The sequence below is a fragment of the Gopherus evgoodei genome, chromosome 7, assembly GCF_007399415.2.
Source record: "Gopherus evgoodei ecotype Sinaloan lineage chromosome 7, rGopEvg1_v1.p, whole genome shotgun sequence".
NCBI classification, from domain to species: domain Eukaryota; kingdom Metazoa; phylum Chordata; order Testudines; family Testudinidae; genus Gopherus; species Gopherus evgoodei.
In genome coordinates, this window is record NC_044328.1 from 5,847,783 (window position 1) to 5,875,288 (window position 27,506).

The following is a 27,506-nucleotide window of genomic DNA, read 5'->3' on the forward strand; positions in this document are numbered from 1 at the left end:
TATCCCAGACAATGAAGCCATGGAAGGGATCTCTGGTGAGTGTACCTTTGTAAATATAAAACATGGCTTAAAAGCAAGCGTTTTTTAATGATTGATTTGCCCTGAGGACTTGGGATGCATTCGCGGCCAGTACAGTTATTGGAAAAGTCTGTTAACATGTCTGGGGATGGAGCGGAAATCCTCCATGAAGCTCTCCTGGAGGTACTCCAAAAGCCTTTGCAGAAGGTTTCTGGGCAGGGCAGCCTTATTCTGTCCTCCATGGTAGGACACTTGACCACGCCATGCATGTAGCAAGTAATCTGGTATCACTGCATGACAAAGTCTAGCTGCGTATGGTCCTGGTGTTTGCTGGCATTCAAGCAGCATCCGTTCTTTATCTCGCTGTGTTATCCTCAGGAGAGTGATATCGTTCATGGTAACCTGGTTGAAATTCAGGAATTTAATTAAGGGGACAGAGATGGCCATTCCTACTGGGCTCTTTGCCTGTTGCTTAAAAGAAATTCTTCCTTGCAGGTAGCAAGCAGGGGGAAGGGACGTGGTGATTGGGGCTGAGCTTTTTCGTATTTGGCTAGCAGTGACCTTCCATGATACCAGCCACGCGGTGGGGAGAGGGGTAAAGTTATCATCCCAGAGAATTGGATGGGGGGGTGGTTTCTACTGCTGCATCTGAACAGGAAAGAAGCAGCACTGAACGGGCTTTGCTTGGTATTTGGGAAAAGAGGGCACTGGATATATGAAGGCTACAGAAGCTGAAAGACAATGGCTTACCATGGACGCATGCAAGCTGAATTCTGCTGCCCCGACCTGCATCTGTGAGATCTCTAACACCAGAGCCGCAGGAACTCAATATTAAGATGCAAAATGCGACCTTGTAGTGAAATCACATGTGCTATGTAAGGTGAACAGTGTTGTTCACCGTGAAAGAGTATAAGCATTATTCTGTAAAACTTATCTTTTAAAATACTTCTCTCCCTTTTTTACCTCCCTCATGCAGCTGCAAATTTTTCAAGCCTCCCTACTCCATCCTGAAGGCTATCTCAGATAAGGCGGAGGGAAAAAAAGACGCGAGACGAAATGTTCTTGGAAATCATGGAAGTGACCTGCAATGAAAGAGCTCATCTGAATGGGTGGAAGGATGTGGTATCAAATTACAGGAAAGATGCCAGTGAACGTGAGGACAGGAGGGACGCTCGAGATGAGAGGTGGCGGCAGGAAGATCAGAGGAGGCATGACGCAACGCTGGGGCTGCTGCGTGATCAAACTGACATGCTCCAACATCTGGTGGAGCTTCAGGAACAGCAGCAGGATCACAGAGTGCCACTGCAGCCCCTGTATAACCACCCTCACCACGTTCCATATCCTACTCACCCAGACGTGTAACAAAGCGTGGGGGGAGGCTCCGTGCATCCGCCCACTCCACCCCCATGGACAGCCCAACCAAAAGGCTATCATTATTTTGAAATGTTTTTAGTGGCCTTTTCCTTCCCTCCTATCCTCCTCCCAAACCACACCTGGGATATCTTGTCAGTTCTCTCCCTCTTTTTATAATGAATTAATAAAAAATACATGATTTTTAAACGATAGTGACTTTATTTCCTTAAGTAAGCTGTAATCGAAGGGGAACGGTGGGCTGCTTACAGGGAATGAGTCAATCAAGGGGAGGTTCATCAAGGGGAAACACACACAGCAGTCACGTCGTACCCTGGCCCATGGTGAAACTCGTTTTCAAAGCTTCTCTGATGTGCACCGCTTCCTGGTGCGCTCTTCTAATCGCCCTGGTGTCTGGCTGCGCATAATCAGCAGCCAGGTGATTTGCCTCAGCCTCCCACCCCGCCATAAAGGTCTCCCCTTTACTCTCACAGAGATTGTGGTGCACACAGCAAGCAGCAATAACAAAGGGGACATTGGTTTGGCTGAGGTCTGAGCGAGTCAGTAATGTGCGCCAGCGTGCCTTTAAACGGCCAAATGCACATTCTACCGCATTCTGCACTTGCTCAGCCTGTAGTTGAACAGCTCCTGACGACTGTCCAGGCTGCCTGTGTATGGCTTCATGAGCCATGACATCAAGGGGTAGGCTGGGTCACCCAGGGTAACTACAGGCATTTCAACATCCCCAACTGTTATTTTCTGGTCTGGGAAGTAATTCCCTTGCTGCAGTCGTTTAAACAGAGTAGTGTTCCTGAAGACGCAAGCGTCATGAACCTTCCTGGCCATCCCACGTGGATGTTGTTGAAACGTCCATTGTGATCCACCCGTGCTTGCAGCACCATTGAAAAGTACCCCTTGCAGTTTATGTACTGGGTGCCCTGGTGCTCCGGTGCCAAGATAGGGATATGGGTTCCATCTATTGCCCCACCACAGTTAGGGAATCCCATTGCAGCAAAGCCATCCACTATGACCTGCACATTTCTCAGAGACACTACCTTTCATAGCAGCAGCTTAATGATTGCTTTGGCTACTTGCATCACAGCAGCTCCCACAGTAGATTTTCCCACTCCAAATTGATTCCCGACTGACTGGTAGCTGTCTGGCTTTGCATGCTTCCAGAGGGCTATTGCCACTCGCTTCTCAACTGTGAGGGCTGCTCTCATCTTGGTATTATGGCATTTCAGGGCAGGAGAAAGCAAGTCACAAAGTTCCATGAAAGTGCCCTTACGCATGCGAAAGTTTCGCAGCCACTGTGAATCGTCCCAAACCTGCAAAACTATGCGGTCCCACAAGTCTGCACTCGTTTCCCGGGCCCAAAATCGGCATTCAATGGCTAGAAGCTGCCACATTACCAGCAGGATCTCCAAAGCGCAGGGGCCCGCGGTTTGAGAGAATTCTGTGTCCATGCCCTCATCACTCTCGTTGCCGTGCTGCCGTAGCCGCCTCCTCCTCGCCTGGTTTTGCAGGTTCTGGTTCAGCATAGACTGCACAATAACGCGTGAGGTGTTTACAATGTCCATGATTGCTGTCTTGAGCTGAGCAGAGTCCATGCTTGCTGTGCTATGGTATTTGCATAGTTCACCCAGGAAAAAAGGCGCGAAAAGGTTGTCTGCTGCTTTCACGGAGGGAGGGGTGAGGTTGTACCCAGAACCACCCGCAACAATGTTTTTTGCCCCATCAGGCACTGGGATCTCAACCCAGAATTCCAAGGGGGGGGGGGGACTGCAGGAACTATGGGATAGCTATGGGATAGCTGCCCACAGTGCAACACTCCGGAAATCGACACTAGCCTCAGTACGTGGATGCACACTGCTGAATTAATGTGCTTAGTGTGGCCGTGTGCACTCAACTTTATACAGTCTGTTTTTAAAAAATGGTTTCTGTAAAATCGGTATACTCCCATAGTGTAGTCATACCCTTTGTTAGCTCAAATGGCAGATATCTGTGCTGTGGATCTAATGGTTCCACTCAAACGATGACCCATGTGAGTGTCAATATGATTCCATACAATTACATTTCTGTTTTTTCAGTTTGCTTTTTTAAAAGCTGAGAAAATTACACATAATAAAATTACATGAAAAGAACATTAAGATAGCAAAGGCAAGGACTCTTATGGTATGTATACTCATAAAGACAGTAGTAGACCTAGTCTAAATATTCTGATTTTTTTTTAATTTTGATAAAAATTTAAGATAAATATTGAATTTTTTCATGAAAATGTGACACATTTCTAATCAGCTCTAATAATTATTAATTTTTCATTTGGCTCTGTAGAAGACGCAAACAGAAAGACTCATGTGTAAGTCTTGGCAGCATAATGGCCTAAAAGACTGACACAGAGCAGAGAGGATGGACTGGGAAATCTAGAGGAAGGTAATTTTCTTTTTTTAATTATGGTCTCACAATATGTGGACAATGTGCAACAAGTAAGATCAAATTTTTCTCACTTGGAGCTGCCAGTATTCAGCCCCTCTGAAATCACCCACTTTTATTTAGGTGTGAAAATAAGAGATTTAAGTCCTCAATTTAGGAAAGTACTCAATGCTTACTTAAACCCATTCCTAGTCAGGTCAGCACTGAAGCACGTACTTTTTAAGCACACGCTTAAGTCAATGTGATTTATGCACGTGCTTAAGTGCTGTCCTGAACAAGAATGCTTTCTTACATTGGCAACTCCAAGTCTGAAAATGTTGGTCTGAGTTTTTCAGAGGGAATTGAACAAGGAGAGCATGGTGGTTTTGTGAACCACAACTCAGAGGTCATTCCATGCATAAGGCACAGTATGTATTGGACACATGTTTACCAAGAGATGTATTTTGGCCATCCAAGTTTAGAAGTTCTACTAAATAAAATGCTCCTCCCTCCCGCCGGCAGAGCAAGAATATGAAGTTGCTCTTTATTTTAAATTGGCAAAAGATCTTCAGATGCAAGAAGGAAACTGGTTCAGATGAACCCAGAGGAGGGCAATTCACACTAAAGTAACTGAAAGTCTATGGTTAAGAGGGAAATCATCCAGAGATATCAATTCCAGTGGGCAACAAATATTTGCAGGCAGAGTTTGCCTGGTCTGTTAGATTACTTTCTAAATTAACCAGCAATACATTCAGAGTGCTGCAGTTTATGTTCCTAGATGAGAAAAAGCACTGAAAATATTTCCCTCTCTGCCCCTCTCCCCTTTTCACTGCTTCTTACGCTGTGCCAAATATTGGCCTAATTATCACAGTGCAGCTATTTCCCTGAGCTGTAATAAAACAGTGAAATATCCAGAGTCCTTGGGAGGTCTCCTTGGTAGTGGGCAGTGTGGGAGTCCAGTGTTCTCAAGTTCAGAAGGTACACACTCTTGGGGGCTGACAAAGTACATTTTACAGACCTCCCTGTGCTGCAGCGGCTCCACACAAATGCTCAGACATGCTTTGTCTGGCTTTCATTGTTTCTGTGTCTGTCGAAAAAAATCAGACCCCACATCTCAAACGTGCAAACCCTCCCGCCCAGAGAGAGGCAGCTTGCAAACTCAAATGATTAAAAAAAAAAAAAGAAGAAGAAGAAGCAGCAGCTGTAGCATTCTTATCACACATTTGCCAGGGCCTTTCTGAACTTCTGCTTTCCAGGACAGGTGATATGGAGGAGTAAAGCTCATCTGGCAACAATCAGCCTGAACTCTGTTTGAGCCTGCCTGACATCCTTACTCACGCTAGAGGTGTTACTGATTTCATGATGCTGCAGCTGCAAGCAGTGGTCATAGAGGCAGGCCTTAAGTCTTACTTACTGATTTCAATACCCTGGGTCATAAGTCCTCCACGACAGCTTCACGCAAGCGCAACCCTACATCACCCCCTTTCAAGGCTCAATATTCAGTTGCATCCTAATTTTGAGTTCACAAAAAGTGAACTTCATCCCTGTCTGTGCCTCAGTTGAATTCCATTTAAGCTATTTTGGAGGCTAAGGTGGGACTGAAGTGGTGCATAATGGATGAACACTTCTCCATGTTTTACATTATTGCGGTGTAGTTTGGGATAACTGTTAAAATCAATACAAGCAGTGAGAAAGGAAGGAAGATATTAAGGAGTTAACACTTCTGAAGTTTTGGGGCTAGATCCTAATTTCACTGAAGTCTGTGGAAAATATATGTAGCAATAATTGCTGCTCGGAAGGAAACAGTTAATTTTAGTTAATACTGTTTTATCCACAACCTCTTTCGCCTTTCCTGTATCAACTGTACTTTTCCTGGTTATTATGCTCCTGATTCCCAGCTGCCTAACATTCCTGGTCAATTTCATACTGGGGGAATTCCAAGGTTATGATTAGGCGAACATCTAGGATTACACAGATCATATACAATGGATTCAGAAACCCCTTACACTGATCTATAGCAAAGACCCCAAAAAATACTCCTGATGTCTAGGTCTTAATAAGAAGCAGACATGAAATACTGCCCCCATTGAAGTCAGTGACAACATTCTTATTGATTTCGAAGGGGGCCGTATTTTACCCTAGCTCGGACCTAACAAGAATCTCTCCTTCCCTCCTCAAACCTTTGTCCAAAAACTCTAATGAACTTTTGAGGCTAAAAATGTTTGCTTTTCATTATTATTTTCAAACACCTCTGGACTTCCATGGTCTGGAAGTGGAAGCTGTGAAACATAAGACAGCGATTCCTTGTATGAATGGAGACAGGAAGTAGGAGGAAATTTTAAAAGAAAGCTGTTCTTGTGAGCTTTGCAGACTCAAAAAGTTCGGCAAAGGTGCTGGTTAAAATCTGTAAAGCCCTATGTGGTCTGGCACCCAGTTACTTCCTTACGCCTGTATCCCTATGTCCTGCTGTGAGATTCATGAACCACAGTGTTGCTGTCCTGCCAGCCAACAGACTGACTAACCACTGTGTCACTCTTGCTACCAGTGACAGGGGCAGAAGGATCTAATACAAGTGGCAGAGTTGATCTGGCTTAGCCTACGACTGGGTCTGGTGATCTTCAGGGCAGGGTATAAGATGAACATTTTTGATCAAGCTTTTCAGTGACCTGCAGACCATTTTTGCAGCAGGCTCTGCAGATTTTAATGAATTTTGGTCATTTTTAGATTAATGTAAAAGACTGAGGCAAAGAGCACCATTAATCAATCAATACATTAAACAAATAGCCTCTCTTTGGAGAAGCATCCAAGCTTCCCCAAACTGAGTCATAGCTTGAAATTTGTCCATTAGTGATTCAAATCTGTTCTAGCATTAATGAGAAGGCTGTTGGAAATGAAGGAGGTTCAGTGTGCTCAGCTAAAATCTAGTGAGGGTCTAATGGACTTTTCCATGAGAGAAAATACATAATGAGAAGGATGGCTAGTGGTAGTGATAGCACGTCAATCCTAACGATAATTGCAACAACAGTCGCTGTAATATACTCCTCAGACATGAGCGGTGATGTAACCCTAACCCGGTACTGGTCTGTCTGCTTCTCAGACAATGGCGGCCCAGATTACTAGCTTCCAGTTCACCAAGGTCAGAGGTCATGTCTGCACTCCCCAGCGTAAACTACTGCCTTCTACATGGCATGCCTGTTTGGTGAACCCATGACATTATTTCTTACTGCACGTGTCTCATGCAGCTCCTTTCCGAGCAAATAATGCCAGGAATACAGTACAAGCACACATTTTTAAAGATGGCTATTAGGCCACTATTAGTCAGACACTGCATTAATTGTTGCATAAAAAGCCTGATCTCATGAGATAAGACTTTTTTCACAGTTTTTTGGACCGGATGATTCAGATGACAAGGACTTCAATGAAGCAGAATGTCTGCTCCCTTTCCACATGCCTCAGGCTCTGTGGTCTTCAGAGATCTGCACCCAATTTGGATAAGCAAATATCTGACAGGAAACATTTTTGAGAATATATATTTTTCTCCTCTGCGTGCACCTCTAGTTTTCTTAAAAGGGAAAAAAAATTGCAGGAAATAAAAGAGGACGTCTGGGGTTTAGATTATGCACTTAAGTTGAAATGGCTGATCCCACCTTAAAACCAGCACACCAGTCTTGCTCTGGAATACCTTTTAATTTAGTATCAGAAGATTAACTATCAACAAATCGCAAACTCAGGGATGGAAGAGGCAGATTAGTTCACCACACCCACCCTCCACTTGCCAATACACTGTTCCTCCCTGCAATATATTTCCCAGGACTTCACTCAGTATTGGAAACACTGTCGAAAAAAGTAGTAAGTCATTTATCTCTAGCTTCATGCAAAGCAAAACCTGGTCTAACTGGAATATTATTGAACAGGTGGGTAGGTCTGACTTATCAAATGCGATATTTACTACTCTGCTCCACCCTCTGAATCACCCATGAGATACACTAGGACAACTCTGGGGTTCAACTCCAGTGGATTTAATTGCTAACTACATCTCTTTGAAATGCTCTAACAGGTGAAACTAGGTTCACGGCTTATACCATTGGCTAGGAGTATCTGTGCCTGTCATGGGCCTGTTTCAGCCTGGCCACATATGGCTGCATCTTTTAGCACAAGAGTCCTCAAGAGCACTATCTTCAACTCTTCTGAGCACCCTGGGCTGCGTTACCTCTGTCTGTAACTGTAAAACACAAGAGGATTCCTAATGCAGGAATTCTACCAGGACCACACAGGCAGAGGAATTTTGTTCGGCAGAACCAGAGCTCAGAGCAGAGTTTGATGCTAAGATGAAGAGCACTGACACCGCTAGTTGGGCACAGAATCCCTTATCTGATATTAAGATTCTTAACAGGTAAACTATGCAGGAGTTAAAGGTCTTCTGCAACACTGGACACCATGCTGGTAAAAGAAGCTCCCTGGAGCAAAACTCTCCCATCTTTGGCACTATTCTACAGTAGTTCTGTCCAAGAAGCCTGTAGGTCAAAGGACTCCTCTGTGCTCAAGTACACTGCCACTCCCCCCACCCCAACCCTTACTTGCTGACATTTTAGGAAGGGCAATTCTCAGCTCACCTTTCTCCTCTCCTTTTTCACATCCCGATTTTTTCAAGCGGACCCTTCCTGGGGACAGGCTCTGCAAGTCTGATTTAGCCAGTTCAAACTCTCTAATGGCAACAGCGGGAGATTTCCAGCGCTGCACTGTCTGCTAACCATGGATATCTTTGATTGATCACCTGGCAGAGTTTTCCATCTGTAAGCCTATGATACTCAATCTTCTGTCAAGATAAAGTTCTTACCCTGCAATATTCATCAATGGGCTTCAGTCTCTTCACAGCTACATCTCGAATATGACTCCTCCGGAACAGGATTTTACCTGCAAAGGGAATACATAAAAAGAGGGGTTTAGGAACACGGGTGGCACTATGGTATAATATGATAGCATGGAGTGGAAAAATGATCTAGTGCCCCATGCAGAAGACAAGGAGTCAGAATATTTGGGTTCCATTTTGGGCTCAGCCACAAATTTGCTGTGCTGACCTTGGCTAAGGCCAAGTCTACGCTACAAACTTACATCAGTCTAACTATGTCACTCAGGGGTGCGAAAAATCCAGTTACATTGACCTACTGTCCTGTGTAGACAATGCTATGTCAATGGGAGAACGTCTTCTGTCAACATAACTACCGCCTCTTGCAGAGGTGGATTAACTACGCCAATGGGAGAAACTCTTCCATCAGCGTAGGAGCATCTTCATTAAAGTGCTAAAGTGAAAATGCCATAAATATTACAAATATTCCTTTCTAAGACTCCTCAGAGAGTCACAATTGGTCTCTGCTTCCCCCTTTGCTCCAGGGAAGAAGTAAGCTGCTCCAGCTGTATACCTGGCATGACTTAGTTCCCCCTCTGCAACAGCTCAGCAGTGAGGGCCAGCGCAGTGGGTGAGAGCAAGGCAGCAGACAGGCCTGTGTAGAAGTGGGGGGGGCAGCCCTGCCCATTGCAGCCCTATCCTTTGGCCAGCCAGAAGCCAGAGCCGGGACATGGTAAGAGCTGCCCAGGGAGCCTGGGCTGCTATGGGGAGCCCTGGACCCTCCACCTGCCCTTGGCTGGGGGCCGAGGGGCAGCATTATCACCTTATCAGCTCTCCTGTCCCGAAGTGCAGCCCCCGCTGTCACTGATCCATGCCTGCCTGAGGCTACTACGCCCTTTAAAAAGTGGAGGGCCATGGCCCCTGCGGCTTCCCCAGTTCCAGCATCCCTGGACCACCAGGGTGTGTGGGGGGCAGATGTTCTTTGTGCCCAGGGCCCCAATAAATCTTAATCTGCCTCTGCAGGGCAGAACCAAGGTTCCACCCACTCCCCACTCTCACCCACCTATTCTCTGCCCACAGCAGCTACTCTCCCCTCTACACAGACTGTAAATGCAGGTAACTCGCGCAGAGATCTATAGAGAGCAATCAAACGGTAACTCAACAGGCAAGTGGTACGTTCAACCGTATCTTCTATAATCTCAGCCATGACACTGTATTATTTTTCTTTTTAAGTGAAAAAAAATCATAGTCCCGATGTTTGTAGTGGACGAAACTTCTGCAAGCAAGTGAAGCTTAAATTGCTGGGTCTTGTGTTAAACTGATAAAACCAGAATTTATTGAGTTTCCCACAGAAAAAGATGTCATGGAGTTGGTATTTTTTGGCTTGAAAGGAATATATTTTCACATCCTTTTTTGGTGGTTTTCTTCCTTTTTTCTCATGTTGAATTTTTTTTAAACACATTGAGACAAGAATAAATTATATGTTCTCCTTGTGGTAGAACATATTTAGTCCATCAAGCTTCCATGTAAGACATAAACTGGTCTTTTCACCAACCTCTGCTGCAAACTTATTCCCACTGGACAATGGAGAAATGAAGGACAGTGTTTCACAGATGATAGGATATGGAAAATGAGGAGGAAAGGGAATCTGATCCAAAACCTAAATTCCAGAATTTCCTTTGGCCAGGCTTATAGCACCTGAGAAGCTGAACAGGACCATGTACCTTAACAGTTAGGAGGAGCTAAAATCCATCAGGATGCTCCCATTTTTCCCCTGCTTCCTCCCAAACTATCAGTCTCAAAGACCTTAACAGCACGGTTAGTTTTGTTCCAGCCAAGGAAAGGTGGATACATCACCTCCTAAGAACTAAAAACACATGGTTTTCATTAATCTTGACATATCTTGGAGGGGAAAATTGTTATTTAATAATGTGTGTGTCCACCCCATGAGATTCTGCCATTCTAGGATGAAACTGTGGCACACTTTATGATGCAATGCCATGCTACAACAAGGCCCAAAGGACACTGGAGAATCTTCACTCATCCTGAAAGCTAACTTTGTCAATGCTAAGTAATTTATTAAAATAATTGCTCTGCTGGCATGTGGGGTCCTATGTTGTGTCCTTTGCCCTATCACTAACTTGCTGTGTGACACCAAACAAATCACAACCTTATTGTGTTTCAGTTATCCCATCTGTAAAATGGGAACAACAACGTGTATTTGCGAGACTTTGTTATTATAAAACCCTCCATGAAGCTCAGATGAAAGGTGCCAGAGGGTGAAATTATTATACCCCCTTTTTTTTTTTTTAAACTAATAATGGAGAATAAAATAGCTCCTTTCTCAGGGTTGTATTAGTGTTGGTGTGGGCAAACTTTTCATTTCTTTGTGAATTTTATAAATGTGCTGCAAAGAGTAAGCAAAGCTTCAGCTTTCCTGTTTTCAGTCCAAGCCACAAACTGAAAGCCAGACTGGTGACTGTATAAAAATATAAAGGAACCAAAGACTTAAACACATTAAAGATCTCTTGTAAATGTAATTCAGCTTTGCTAAAAGAGTTTACAGGGACGCCCACTAAGTGCCAACATCTTCAAAGTAATGTAATAAATGAAAGAGTGGAGCATAAGAAACAAGATAAATATAATAAGGAAGGTTATATTAAACACAGAGTACAAAAAAGACCCCCAAGATATGATGAGTCTTAATTCTTTCCTTAAACGGAGATGGAAAACATCAAGATGATAGCAGTGCTGATATGAAACAAACCCCAGAAGGTGCTTTCATTTTTTCTCCCAGGTTCTCTCTATGCAGAATGTGCCATTAGAAAACACCAATATTAGTAGTTAGCAAAGATTAGAAGTGGGTTAAAGCCCTGACTTCCTGGTTACCCAGTACCAAGAGAGTATAAGGATAGGAATATTGGGTTACGGAGGATTCTGAATGGTACTAGCATCACGGATGGCTACGCTGTGCCTTTCAGTGCAGTAGCCATGTTAGGGAAGGGAGCAGAGGAGACAGGGATCTCAACAAGGTTGACCAACCACTCAGACCCCGAATTCAGAGGTGTGAAATGACTGAGAATGTGGGCTTCTAACCCCAAAGATCCTGGGAATCCTTGGGGAAAGGGAGGCCCAGCTCTGAGGATGCAGAGGCATCTCTAGGGAGATGCACCTTCTGCAGGTGCCTTGCTGGCCCCTCTTCTTCAGGTAGGATGCTCTCCTTTCGAATGAGAGTTAATGGTGTTTTCCCTGTTCCTCGCCCCTTGTACCTAGATCCTCATTCCCAAGATTCTAGGGACCCATGAGGTCAGGGAAGGGGAGAATGATGCAGCAGAGCTGGAACCTTCCCCCTTCAGTGCACCCCAAGAACAGGTACAGTGGATCTATGCTCCCGGATGTTCTGCCCTAAGACAGGTAGGGCCCATCTAATGAAGAGGCTTCACTCGTGTGATAATTCTGCAAATCCGGTTATCACATGGACAAATAAGCAGCAAACAGAAAGGTGAGCAATAGGGCCTGGCAAAGCCCTAGGAGGCTGGTGAGTCCTCAGGCAGGACTGAGGGCCATGGATAAGCTGCTAGCAAACTGCAGGGGTATGAGGCAACTTTTGATAGGAGGTGGTGGACAGCGGGGGTTAGTCATATGCAAGTCACTTATTTTTTGGTAGTTTTCAGCAACCATAAATAAAGCCTCAGCTTAAATGTGAGTACATACAGTATATACTTCCTCTCAACGAGGAACAGACTTTTACTGCAGCTCTTCTAAATCTGTCTACAGGAATCACACCCCCATTGTACAGAATGCTAAACAGCTTATGACTCTTACTACAGCCCTGCTAGGCAGTTAATAAGCCTGTCTCCATCTTGGATGATAGCTTAGAAGCTGACTGCGCTGTACCGGGCAAGTATTTCATTCACAGATGTCCCAGACGTGGGCAGGGCCATGGAAGATCTGGAAGATGCATTAAAATTGACTTCTAGCATTGGGACAACGGGGAAACCATGGGGGATATGTCATTTGCAGACCCCATACAGCTGCAGCAGTTAAGTGTTATGCCTGGATTGCTTGGTGCAGACATTTCAGTAAAGAAACAGAGTCCTCAGAATGGTCTGACGCATTTCAAAGTGTATGAAGAGCAAAATTTAAGGTTTGTGTTAGAATTTCTAAACATTTGTTATCATCATTAAAGAAACAACATGGATGTCACCTCCTTGGGGGTATGATATGTAATGAGTTCTTGATTCTAAAGATACCGCACAGCCACACATCCTAGGAAGTTACTTCAACACACTCTATGTTGAAGGAAGATTATTTAGGTGGCAAAGTCAAGCACTCAAAAGTTAAGAAATGCCAGGTTTATGGTTGCACATGTAACTTTGCGTATTCTCGTCCTGGGCATGTGTAGTCTTTAATTACATGTTTTTATTCCACAGGACCTCTGCCCTATTCGGTGAACCACATGGATGTTCAAGGAGACACAAGAAAAACTGGCATTTCCGGACTTGTACAACCTTAATAATGTTCTTTTAATACAGTTTTTGCCCTGGGTAACATTGTACTTTTGGTATCATGGACTTTCATACATGCCATGTAAATCAGTGGCAGATGGCAGACCAGAAACAGACAGGCTAGGGCCCAGAGGCATTCATAGGAGTCCATATGGCTCTGCTCTGACTGGTAATGTAACAGTACTAAAGTAAGTGGCAGCAATACTAAAGAAAAGCCAACATGATGCCTATGCGACCCCATTTGCTTATCACATTGGACCAGTCCACATTAGGAGATTTATTGTTCCATTTACTGGTTCCCACAGTTGGAAAGTTGAACACTTCTGGCCCAGCTCCATCACTTAGTAGCACTGTGGAGACTAGCATGGAGAGGGACTCCACAGTGTATCAAAACCAAAAAGACAGGGCTGAGCGAGAAAGGAAGCATTTCAGCCCAAAACAACTTACAAGGGGTGCTGAAAAACAGATCCCAGACATTGCTGTTTAAATAGGAAATGTACAGTATGCAGCTCCTAGTATTGCAATGAACCCCACTCAGCTAGCATGCTGTCACACCACAAGTGCAACAAAAAAAAGATGCAAAATGCCTGGAGATTTTCACATACCTTCAAGAGAAATGTTTTTTCAAACACTTTTCCCCCTGGGAGATAAATATAAATTTGCAATCTAGCTGATGCCACTAACCCATGCTATATAGTTTTATACTGCATAGGGCTTATAGAGTTTGACGTTCCTATTATATTACTGAAGGTACTTTTGCCACAACTTTTGATGATAGATCTAAGGACACTAATTGTTCCATGCAAGGAACTTTTTCATGATGTCACCTTCACGAAGGAGCGAGTAGTTAGGCCTATCGAACACAAAGGAAATTAGTGCTTACTCTGTACGTGTCATTTTTTAGCCTAAGCAGAGCCACAAGACTTCAGAGAATCTTACATGAGACTTACCAAACAATAAATATGTATCCTAAGCAGCTGGTGTGATATTTAGGAGTACGTTAAAAATAATGTATTTATCTGATTTGTGCTTAAAATAACTTGGGCTGCAGCCAACTTCAGAATCTGCAGCTTCAGAGGTCAAGTCTGTTGCTGCCTCCTAAAAGCATGCAATACACCTTGCTTTTGTTCTTTGTTTCTCTCTCACACACACATGCACACCCACCCACACACACATGCTGGTCCTTTCTTTCTTTTACCTCTCTGAGGAGTTGGGAGATAAAATGTTGCAGTATGATGCTGTCAAGGTTCCTTCCCCACTCTGAAATTTAGGGCACAAATGTGGGGACCGGCATGGACCCTTCTAAGCTTAATTACTAGCTTATATCTGGTAACTCTGCCACCATCCAGAAATTTCAGTGTCTGGATCACTTCTTGTCCCCCCCAAAACCTTCCCCTCCCTGGGCAGCGTTTAGAGGCTTCACCAATTCCCTGGTGAACACAGATCCAAACCCCTTGGATCTTAAAACAAGGAGAAATTAACCATCCCTTCTCCTTTCCCCCCACCAATCCCTGGTGAGTCCAGATCCAATCCCCTTGGATCTTAAAACAAGGAAAAATCAATCAGGTTCTTAAAAAGAAAGCTTTTAATTAAAGAAAAAAAAGTAAAAAAATCATCTCTGTAAAATCAGGATGGAAAATACTTTACAGGGTAATCAGATTCATATAGCCCAGAGGAACCCCCTCTAGCCTTAGGTTCAAAGTTACAGCAAGCAGAGGTAAAATCCTCTCAGCAAAAAAGGGACATTTACAAGTTGAGAAAACAAAAATAAAACTAATCCACCTTGCCTGGCTGTTACTTACAATTTTGAAACATGACAGACTGATTTAGAAAGATTTGGAGAGTCTGGATTGACATATGGTCCCTCTTAATCCCAAGAGCAAACAACACCCAAAACAAAGAGCACAAACAAAAACTTCCCTCCACCAAGATTTGAAAGTATCTTGTCCTCTTATTGGTCCTCTGGTCAGGTGTCAGCCAGGTTTACTGAGCTTCTTAACCCTTTACAGGCAAAAGAGGCATTAACCCTTAGCTATGTGTTTATGACAGATGCATTCAATCTAAGGTCATCTTCTCAAAGTGAATTCATTCAATATGGTCTATCCACTTCTCTTCTCAGCTACATTGCAGCAGTGGAAATGAGACAAAAATGTAGCCCTAACATTGCCACAGCATCTCTTTCTTAGTTTCACAGCTTCCCCCGTGGTAACTGAAACCTTCTCTGGGACTAACCTATTTTATTTTTATGAAGGCTCTTATTCCATCTATATCTGTTTTCATTATGTTTATGCACTGAAGAAACACAGATGTGCAACTGGTTTTGAGACACAAACTTCCTTTACACCCCCCCACCCTTTTCAAACCATGACATTCTCCCTACAGCCCTGCAGGCAAACACTCAAGCATCTGTTCCCAACTGGCCATTAAGTACGCAGAGTGTTTCAACCCACAATGGCATCCTTGAGATGAAAAAGACACGAAGAAGGGAACGTTTTGGGGGCAGAAGAGTGATTTCACGCTTCTCATGGAAGCACATGCTGTTGTCAGTGAGATCCATAGAGGGAGGCATCCACTAATCTTGCAGTCCACATACAGCATCATCTCACTTTTACATGAGACATCCTGGCCTCAGTGGATTTCACTGATGACTTCCTGGAGTCAAACAACCAGTGTTGTTCTCCTGACAAAGAAAGGAGGGGAGAAAGTTTCACATATGTCCTGCTGGTGGAAGGTGGGAAAAAAGACGGTAGGAACATCTCATGGAATCAGAGTTGCTGGCTGAGCTCAGCTGTCAAAACTGCTGCAGCTGATAAGTGCTTTCAACAGTCAGTGGGAATTACTAGTGAGGGTGATAGAGGGCTATGAAGACAGTTTGGGCAGCCAAAAAACCAGCGTCAACACAGCACAAACAATAATAATCCTAGAGCTAGATAGAGCACGTCAGAATCAGTCTGTCTGTGCACGTAGATCCTGCTTCCACAGCACGCAAGCTGCAACGTCAAAGCAAATCATTGAGAAGTACTAAATAAAGCATGAGAAACACAGAGTGTACGTTGATTATAAAAAAACATGCCCCGTAGAGAAACCTTCCTCTGCTAAAAGGGAATATATTCTCCAATGGGCAATTAAAATGGAGAGCCAGAAAAAGCCGGGAAGCATGGCTGAGTGATCTGAGTGCAGGACTGAGGGCAAGGACCTCCTGAGCTCCAAGTTCTACACTGACCCCACTTTGTTGGGTAGAGAGGGCCAGTTACAAGGGGGAAGGATAGCTCAGTGGTTTGAGCATTGGTGTGCTAAACCCAGGGTTGTGAATTCAATCCTTGAGGGGGCCATTTAGGGATCTGGGGCAAAAAAAAAAATAGTTGGGGATTGGTCCTGCTTTGAGCAGCAGGTTGGACTAGATGACCTCCTGAGGTCCCTTCCAACCCTGAGATTCTATGATATTTAGCCTCTCTGGATGTCAGGCTCAGCTCTACAATGATTAGTTATTGTTTGTATGGTGCTTTGTAATGGTTAGCCACTCATTACTCATTTTAGAATTTCTCTAACTGGCATCATCCAAAGAACGACACATTTCTGGAAACTCCTCTAGTCATGACTCCAGCTACAGCTCTTTGCCATCCCGCCAAAGCAACAGCCTCTCCATATCAGGAACAGTGGTGAAGACAAATAACCCAGAGCACAAGTCAGACCTGTGTGTGGTATAGAGCTCCCCTTGGCACTCCACTGCTGCAGGGCTGCTCCCTGCATGCTGGCCCCTATATTAACTCCACGTCACCAGAGAACCATTCTTTTGCTAGGGTGATCCTCCCCGGGATGGTTCCACAGCTTCACTGCCAGGATATGCTGCAGTGGAGGAAAGCATCCGCTCCACGCCAGAGGACCTCAACATTCATATGGTCACAAGTCCCCATATTCCTTCAAGAGAGCTGAAGCAGCTCATCACACAAGGGAGCCCAAAGGATGCAGAAATGTTCACTTTCTTAGGGCTGATGGTAACAGGACTAGAGTTTTCCTCTGTCGAGTTCTTTTGTGTGGGGGCCTGGGCAATTCTATGCTCTGCTCAACATCAGGAACATCATCTCTTCCTCATTCTCCCTCACACACAAACACACATGCACACACGCAAGCTTTTCTTAAGAGGCTCCAAGGACATCTGCCCAATAGCAAATAAACTACCTTAAAGACAAAGGAAAACTACTTTCAAGACAAGACTGCTAGGCATAAGGACATTTGCAACATGAGGGGAAAGGGGAGACAAATTGGGCAATTTCAGGCCTTAATGAAATCCCTTTCCTGCGTGTGCTTTTCTCCTAAGATGAGGCTAGAAAGGTGCATGTTGCATTGCAGCTGGCGCCTCCTCTGACATTCTCTAAAACAATCCACTTCCATATGTCAAGGCATGGTAGACTAACATGTGGAAATCACTGGGGTTTAAAACCCAGTCATGCTAGCAAGATCTAATCATTAACACCACAGAGGAAAATGTCTTTGAATGTGCCCTACCACATGCTGAAAGAACCAGCTTCTCTCCTTTGTCAGGTCATATGAAAGTCCTGCTTTCATCCACATGCCATGGTTACATGACATAATCAGTGTTTGCCAACAGGTACCACAATAGTGGCATCTGAGATACCGCAGCTTTTCCTCTACTAAGAACAGGAAATGCCCACAGTGTGGTTCCTGATAGTAAGTGCCGACTTTCTAATGAGGACCAGAACACTCATCAATTGTCTTCAAAGCTTCCGTTAGGCACACTGAGCTCTTTGTCATTATGCTACATCTAACTACGAACCAAGTACCATCACGCTCAGCTGGGGCTTGATCCAAAGCTCATTTAAGTCAATCGGACCTTTCCATTGACTTGATGGTATGGTCCATCAGGTCCGCGATGAGTCCAAGCTGCATCTGTTGAAGTGCAGCCCCAGTAGCCCGATGGTACCAGACCTATACAAATATTACCATTGGATAGGGTGTTCTTCCCACTGCCGATGTGTCTCATCCCCTTCAGATTTACCATCAACAGTAAAGTCAGAGTCAGAGACACTACCTCATAGTCAATGGGCCAGTGCCAAGAAGGCTGTCAAAGAGTCTTTGAGCAATGTCCCCTGAGGTTGATGGCCCCTGTGGCAAGGTCACTGAGTGGAGACTGGTTTGGTTAACAACATCTTTTCCAGTGTAGTTTGGCAATGGTACATGCATAGTAAAATTCTGGCCACATCCTTTGGCAAGATTGGCAATAATGCAGTTAAAGAGACTCCACCCTAGAGTTGGTTGAGCACAGGAGGCGTGAATAATAATATTTCCACTCCCAAGGCACAGATCTTAAAGTACTTTACTAACACAGTTCAGTCTCACAACAAGATGAATTACAGGTGGGAACTGAGGGGCAGGGACGTGAAGTAACTTTGTAAGGTTACAAAATGAGTAAATAGCAGGGCTTGGAATAGAACCTGGGATTCTCAACACCAGTCCTTCACTCTACCTTGAGACCACAGGGCCTGTCTGAAGGAGAAAGAAACACTGTGCAGGTCTATATTGGCATTCAGTTCATGAAGAAACAACCCTTCTTTTAGTAATAGTTTTACTCTAATCAAAAGCAAGCTCTCCGATTTTTGCCATAAATTAGGCTGGATCATCCTCTAGGGAAGAGCAAAATTAGGTCATCTGTGAGGCACACGTGCTAAGATAAATCCAATTCAGCAGCAATATTGGCAGCAGTGTACCTCCTCAGAGCAGTTATGGCATTTGAGAGGCGCAATTACAGCACGAATTTAAACAAACAAACAACTCGGTAGCAAGCATAACTGGACGACTGTGCTCGTCAAGCCCTGGAAATCAATAAAAAGCAAGGAGTTCAGCAAAACATTTGAGCTGTGCAAATATCCATACAAAGCAGTGTCCAGAAATGTAAATGCCATGCGCTTTATGAAACAGAGGTCTCTATTTTTTCTCTTAAAGAAAAGTGCTGTCCCCAGAGCATCTTCCACGTTAAGCTTCTGATCATGGCCAAGACTGAGTTTCAGTGCAGCTAGAAAGATATGTGAGCAAACTATTAATCAGTTCACCTACTATTGCCAGCTAAGACAAAATCTGGGGACCATTTCTGGAACAACGCACTTTGTGTCTATGTTACTGCCTCTGATGCCAGAGATCAGCTTGTGATCGGTTTAAAATCACAAACTGCACCATTCCCAATTTACAGTGGCCAGATTTTTGGACTAATAACATGCCTCTTATACATGGGATTTCATACATAAAAAAGGCAACTCTCTTAGGGGTGGCCTCAATAGCAAAGCTGTCATTGACCTCAATGGTGCAGGGTCAAGCACCTAATGCTTGGAGTTCGGGCAGCAACTTCCCATGTGCCTGGACAATGTCCTGCCCACTGTGGGTGCTTGCAGGATACAAATAATAATACAGGAATAATGGCTAAGAATATTGTCTGTGGCTGAGGGAAGGTGGGAGTGTGTGTGGGAACTCAGCATGGGTGGATGTTGCATGCTGATTTTTACTGGGTGCATGTGGGAGGATATGATAGCTGGACTGGTGTGGAATTGAGGGTGCTTGTCACCGCAGTGGGGGTTCAGGCAGAGCCCATCATTGTGGGGCAAGCCTGTGAAAAATCACCACTGTCCCCTTCCCCACAATTAATCTAAATGCATTTTATGCTTTTATTAGTCAACAGTTCTATTAACAGTTCTGCCAAGACATCAAGGAACTATCTGAGCCCTAAATTGACTATCCAGGTTTTCATACTGTACCTTCCATTGTGGTATCTGATCATGGTACTTAATGGGATACCACAGCCAGTACCAATAAAACCCTCCTAATCACTCCAAAAATAACCCTTCTGTAAAATGGGTGGCCTATACAGAATCCACGAGGGGGTGGGAGCAGTATAAAGATTTCATAGGTACATGTTTGGGATGATCAGCATAACTCACTCATAGCTTCTTCATACATGAAGTAACTGAAGCAGGGTGGTCCCCTGCTCCTGCCCGGAAGAGTTAAAAACAGCCCTGGGAGGGGGCTGTGGCTAGAGAAAGCAGCTTTTAGACTGGGCTGACTGGGGAAAGTGGCCCTATAACACAGAGAAGCCAGGGGCAGACAAGACAGTCTCTCTCTAGCTGTAGAGTGAGATGGGCCTGATTCCAGGGAGCTGGACATAAGGTACCTGAGTGAAGCAGGGCTGGGGAAATGCAGAGGCGCTGGGGAGCTCTAGCCTGGAAAGCCCCAGGCTGTGGCCTAGCATTGGGCTAATAGGTACTGGGGGTTGCAGAGGGTAGGCCAGGGCAGCAGGTCCAAACCCAACCCTGCCAGTGATGAGTAGGCCAATACTGCAGTCTGCCCCAGGGCACGGGGGCTAGACAATGACTGGCATTAGCCATATACTGAGGTAAGGTGGGGATAGAGGGTGGGGGTTCCCCAGGGAGGGGAGACCCTGAGAGAAAGGGGTTACTGCCAGGGGGCAGCACCCCATGTAAAAGGGCACTGGGGTCTAGGGAGCGACATGGGGGCCAGAGGACAAGTGGATCATTGGCCTGCAGAGGGTGCTCCAGAGCTGGAAGGAGCTAATTCCCAGGAGTCACCAGCAGGAGGTGCCGCTGGGGTGAGTCCACTTATCTACAGTAACACAGACATCGCTAACTAATGCTACCAAAACCTTCCCACCACCAGTTACATGACTGTCCAGGGGCACTGCTGATGCTCAGCACCTCTGAAAATCAGGCTTTGCCTCTAGGTGCCTTTGGATTCAGTTAGGTGCCTAACATTAAAGAGAGAGCTTTGCAGGACAGTATTTCTAGGGTGAAATACTTTGAGGTGCTGAGCACCCTCAACTCCCATTGACTTCTGTATCTCACAGGATCAGGCCCTTAGTTGTAAGCTTCTTGGAGCAGGGAATCACTTAATGTATGTGAAGTGTATTGACAACTATTGCGCTGTCCAATTAACCAAGAATTAATAATGCAGACTCTTGGCTAAAGAAAATCCCTTCAGACCTACACTTTCTCTGGACTGAAATATTAAACCCTTTCACGTGCAAGAAGGAACAAATGCAGTCGATCTAAAAAAGTCCCTGGATTTGCTCAGAAAGGCAGTAGGTTCTAGCAGAGATGGGGATAGGGGGGAACCTACTCACTAACCTTCAACAAGCTGACCAGTACTTCTGAGTGCCTCTATTTCTGGGTGCCCAGCCTCTGATAACAAGAGGGTTTGGGCACCCACAACTCTGGCTGGAGTCAATGGGATCTGTGGTTGCTCACTGCCTCTGAAAGTCAGGCCACAAGTAACTCAAGATAGGTACCCAAAAACTGATGGAACCCAAATTATTGGACAATTTTGAAATGGCTGCATCTAACGCTCGGCGTCTCAGCTTTCTTACCTGTAAAATGGGGATAACAATGCTTACGGGCCTTTGAAAAGCACTTTGAGACCTGTACTAGGAAGAACTATCCCAGTGTTACGTGCCATCTATATAAGCACTGGTCCATACAAACAATTTGCAGCAAGCTGAGGTGTAAATCTACCCTGCCCCACACTAACTGTCCTTGTGGACCCAGCTGTCAGACACTAGAAGTTCCCCAATGCTCTTTAACCTACTTCTGTTTCAGAAGGCGGTAGAACAAAGTGCACTATGGGACTTTAGTGTGTGGCAGCACAGTGCACAGAAATATTTGGTCATGTCTATGCTACCCAACTATGTTGACCTAATTTACGTCAGCTTACAGCCATCACAGTTACTAAATCACTTGTGTGTGCGCACAGTTGGCTCCTAGTGTCGGCGGTGAGCATCCTCACCAGCAGCGCTTGTATCGATCATATTGTCAGCATGGGGCAGGTGGGACAGCTCCCTGAAGTCCTGTAACAATTGATGTAAGCAACCTAATGACATCGACCATGACTCCACCCCGCTTGGGGAGGTGGTGTTAGTAAATGGGTGTAGACAGGCGCTTACATCGTCAGGAGCAGACTGAAGTGAAGACACTTCCACAGCTAGGTTAACGCAAAGCACGTTAGGTCTCGGGGCACAGCACACTTATGTGGGGTGGATTTACACACCAGCCTGCCAGGAACTAAGTGTTCATATTGACAAGCCCTAAGAGGGAGTGCCCTTCAGATGTGAGTCCCTTTTAATCTTCTGAAGTGCTGCTGTTAGCAGGAGCCACTGCTGTCCTCTCCTGCTCTGAGCATCCTGGGTGTTTTCCAGATTGTTAAAGTTTGCCGTCTCTGATAGAACCACTTTGCTGACAGAGTAGGAGCTATACATGATTAACAAAGTGCCAATGTTAGACCAAATAAGTCCACCCCAAATTGCACCGTCACATTTCAACTGCCTTTCCCACTGGAAATCAAAGAATAAAAAGGCTCATTCAGGGATTAGCATTCTGACCAATTACTCCCCCGTCAAAAGGAAAAGGGCCTTGAGCAAAGGTGACAGGGGGACTCTCAACCTATAGACTCTTTCGTCTTCCTTTCATGTTTAATACGTCCTTTTCACTGCCTGAGGAGGGAAAAAAAGAAAAGGACTGGAAACAGATGCATTTTTGTTAACGTTTGGAGTTTTTATAAGGGTTGCTGCTGCCAGTGTGATTAAAAAAAAAATCTTTGTTCCTAAAATTAAAAGAAAAATCTCACTGAAATTAAGAGGACCAAATATCAGAATTAGGAATGTAAGTTAATAATTCCCCTTGAGTATCTTGATTAATTACATTTGAAGCACCGATGCAGGGCACAGAGCAGCCAAATTGGACAGGCTGCTAACAAAATACACATCCAAACAAGCCAAGCCTTCTCTCCCAGCATCACCACACAGGAAAAGCAGCTCCCCAAATGCTGTTTGTCTTTGTGTTCTGGTGTGCTGTGCCATGCAGGGTTGGCCGTAGTTTACAAAGTCCTAACACCAGGGACCTCACATAACTCTCAGGGGTGGTCAAGGCCATAGACTTGTAGTCTCCAGGTAGAACCCCACTACTGGACATTTGCCATCACCTCCAGGGCCACACAGAACAATTACGCTTGGAGACAGACTCTCGCCCTCGTCCATGCATTCCATTGTTATAATTCAAGAAAATGCTCATGTCAATATTGACAATATTATACTAAAAAGAGACACGAGTTATTATTATGTATTATATTATTGTCAGAGATGACCTCAACTCTTAGTGGGGGGTGGGGCACAATTTAAAGTGGGGCAGGACATGACAGCCCCACGCTTTGCCTCTGGACCTTTTCCCACTCCCCCTACACCTCTCCCATCTACTCCAAGCCGGCATCAACTTGCCCCCACTCCGCTCACAGCTCCCTCCCCACTTACTTCTCCAATCACCTCCCCTACTGCCGATCATTGGTAAGTGCCACTGCGGGTGATGAAGGGCTGGAACTCAGAGGTCTTTCCGGCGCCCCTTCTGGCAGAGCTATGCTGCCAGTCCTGTCTCTATTCCCTGCTCTGGGTGCCTCCTCCCGAGGCTCAGTGGGACTACTAGGTGCCAGTGCCTTCCCAGGCATGTCCCCTTCAGCCGCACTCAGTCTGACTCCCACCCTGGCAGAAGTGGGGGGATGTGACCCTACATGCCCCCCCCCATGCGTCACCTCTGATTATCATAGCGTCACTCAGCCTAGTTTGTTATCAGGCCTGTGATTGATGGGATTATTTTTTATGTCCAAAAACATCAAGGCAGCCCTCATCAGATAGCGGTCCCAACCTGGAAGCACAGAAGCTTACGCTCGATGTCAATCGTACACCAAACAACAAGAAAAGCTGTTAATAAAATTATCCTCTCATTGTTATTTTGGGAAGTGTTGTTGGGCTCAAATGTAGCTTTCAGTAATGGGCTCTCTTGTCCCATAATTTATGAGCATGCATGTCTTGAACAATTTTCCATTTGGGAAATTAATCATATTTTGCCTATCCGGGGAAAAAAGAAATCCCCTTGCAATTTGAATTGGATTTGATATGGTGAATTTGATACGATATTGTTCTCTACTCCTGGTCATGAACTGTAGTGTTGCATTCCTGTGTGCTGCACAAAATCTTCTATGTTACATCCCAGAAAGGGATGTACTGCAGTGGTCGGTGATGCCCATGTACAGCACCTAATCCTGCATCCATGAAATCAGTGAGAGCTATGCCAGCAATTTGAGTGGAAGCACAAGGTCCCCAAATTCACTCTCTTGCAATGGGCATGTAATGTACATACCTTTTTTTCAGAGTCCAGATCCTGAGTATTTAAAGGGGGAAAACAATGACAGAATGACTCTGTTACTATAGTCAGCAAAACACAGTGAATCTAACTCTGCCTTCAGTTACACCCCTCCAACGTCACTGAATTCAGTGGGGTTCGATGAGAAACAGACAAAATGTAGCCCTACGTCTGGTTATTATTATTTATATTTGTATTCTATTCTGGTAGCACCTGAAGAGCCCCACCAGGGTGGATGCCCCTTTGTGCTAGGAACTGTACACACAGAGTCCCTGCTCTGAAGACCTCACAATATAAAAGGCAAGAGAGACTAATAGACGTAGAGAAACACCAAAAAGAGAAACTTGACCCATAGTATGAACTTTGCTAATTACAGTGAAATGTCTCCCCATTCATCTACAAGTTCCATGCTGCCTCTGTGTCCACCTACCAGTTCTTTGTTCAGCCAGTCTCCTCCTGCATTTCCTTGCTACAGGAAAACAGTCACCTAATTCTGAAACACACACAACAAAAGAACAGCTCCCCACTACATCCCAGTGCCAAAAACATTCCTGGGTCTGTGCTGGATCAAGCAGTGGATGGAGGCTGTAGTCCCCCATCTTCACAAATACTCGGACAGGGCTCAGACTTCACTTAACCATCACGGCATGTTGTGTAACTTCACAGTCCTGATTTGATTTGAAAGTGCAATTCAGGCTCCTCAGTCTCTTAATTAGCAGAAACTTCCGTGCCTATCACCCTAGAGTAATTACAGCAAGGGTGGCAGAGGAGTAAAGCTCCTAATTCTACTGACAGAAAATATCTGGAGTCTGAAAGGGGTCAGCTTTCCCAGCGCCCCCCAGGGGCTTTACCAAGTATGTGGGTAGAACATGTTCTCACCAATTCATTGCCAGATCAAGGTGGTGGCCTTCAGCAACCTGTTGTATGAACAGAGAATCCCAGACAAGATGACTTCAGCTGGATGTTGGGTCTCATTAGATACCTGGGCAAAGCAGTGATTTTGAGTGATGCATACCCTGGGAATGACAGACCAAGGACAAAAAGCTCTTTTTAATGTGTTTGGGGTGGGGTTCAGACAGTCGGGGTTTGCTCTGGTGTAGCTACCACTATACAATGCCCCACCATAGATGGGTGAAAAAAGAAATGCTTGCATTATTGCCACATAGCCTAGTTCCAACTGTTGTGATTGCAGCAGCTGGTGTGATGGGAATCCCCTTCTTGTATGGGTATGCCTGGGGGCAATGTACCCTGTGGTTCCTCTCAACAGCACCCCCATCAGCTGCTCTAGCAGTGCATGAGGAGAAGGGAGGCTGTGCTGAGCTGCTGTTGCTTCACTGAGAAGATGCCCTGTAGGCTCTGCCGTCTGCTTCTCTTCCTGCCTGGGCCTGCTAGTCCAGCCCCAGCTTTGAGTCCAAAGAGCTGGCCCTGGGAAGGATCTTGAAGCTTTATTCCTGCACCAACCAGGCACGGGAGACCTGCTCCTCCAACAGCACTACAGGAGACACGTACACCCTAAGGGGACCCATTCCTCTACCACCCACTTCTCTAGGGGAACCATCAACCAACCACCAGGCAGCCCAGGACTGCAGTGCAACTGGCCTGTGCCACTGATACGTCTGCTGTGAGAGCTGCTAGTTTGGGACCCACCTCGAGAAGTCTCCGAGCAGCACAGGAAGGTGGAAGCTGGGTGGATCCTGAGCGCCTGGAGCAGGCGGGTGAGTGGGGGAAGAGTGAGAAATCAATGGATATTTTGCATTGAGGAAAGAGTATTCTACCCAGGAAGTGTCACATGTATCAGTGACTGAGGCAGATTATTTTCGAGAAGCTCCTCATTAACATATGGACAGGTCATTGCTGCAGCCCATTTTATGCCTGGCCTGGAGCTAAATGAACCCACTCACTGCTATGAAGCAGCAGTAATTACACTTCACTTTGAAGGGCAGAAGGGGAAGGCGGGTTTCAAGCACCTGATAGCAAGATGCTATCCTGTTATATCAAGCTTTTTTATTTTGGGGGCATGGTATGGAGGGAGAATCCATGCTGCTATTAAAACCCCATCCAACACTTTCATAATGAAAAAGAGTCCCTTTTACCTATGGTACTTATACAGCTCCCCATCATCACAGTGTCCAAGCACCTCACAATTGTTGTTGTACTTTTTCTCACACCAACCCTGTGAGACAGGGCTATTACCTCCATTGACAGATGGGGAACTGAGGCACAGGGAGGTTAAGTGACTTGACACGGTCACACAGGTAGCCTGTGGCAGCATAGGGAATTGAACCCAGATCTTCCAGGTACCAAGCTAGTGTCCTAACTGCTGGACCCTTTTTCCACCATATTTTTCCCTGGGCCCAAGGCACAACATTCAAATCCAGATTACAAATGCTCCCAAGTTGGAGGCTGGTCATTTCCAGGATTTCAGTTAAGTCTACTGGCAAGATTCAGGTTCAGGCTGAGATTTCAAATCCCTCCCCTCAAGAGTCCAGGGATGCTCAGACCCATCGTTACTGAAGCCCAAAGAGAATGGCTTCTGTTTGAAAATCATATTCCATTTTTAGCGCTGCCTGGAAAACAGGCAGGGAAAAGGCTCAGGGAGGGAAGGAAAAGCAAGCTGGAAAATAACACTTCAACCAGCATCAAAGATAAACAAGGTGTTTCTGAAGAGCCAGAGGTAGCCACATTGCAGCTAAAGAGACCGTGTGTCCCTTAGCTTTCAGGGGGTAGTAGAACATGAGGCCACTCAGTGTTTCTTTAAGGTCTGCAAAGACTAAAGAAAAACAGAATCATTTCTGGAACCAGTAAAGCAGCCTTCTCCAGTAGTCGTATGACTGGAAACTATGATTCCCTTGAGTCAGGCACCCGAAGGAACTGAGTAACATTCATTAGTCAGTGACTTTAGTTATTATTTGGGACTGTCAACTTCTGGGCAGGATTTAGACTGAAAGGATATTCAGGGGCCAGGTACTTAGAGGCTATGTCTCTATTTATAGTCGAATGGAATTTAGTCTAACCCCACCTAACATTTTTCCATGATTTGCAAATTAAAAAAAAATCACTTTTTTTCTCTGCACAGAAACAAGAGTGAGTCCCTTCTTGTGTGTGAAACACTGCAGGATTAGAGCATTTATTGGAAAGTGGGAGGGGGGAGAGCAAATGTCTTTTTCT

General features: G+C 45.2%; 1 protein-coding gene across 3 annotated transcripts in view; it reads right to left on the reverse strand.

Moving 5' to 3' along the window:
* SH3PXD2A (SH3 and PX domains 2A) overlaps positions 1-27,506 on the reverse strand; it is a 389,755-nt gene that overhangs the window by 229,806 nt on the left and 132,443 nt on the right. For all 3 annotated transcript variants that reach the window (XM_030569629.1, XM_030569628.1, XM_030569627.1), the window contains exon 4: positions 8,618-8,694. In XM_030569629.1, the coding sequence (XP_030425489.1) occupies positions 8,618-8,694 (77 nt within the window). The remainder of the gene's footprint in view (positions 1-8,617; positions 8,695-27,506) is intronic.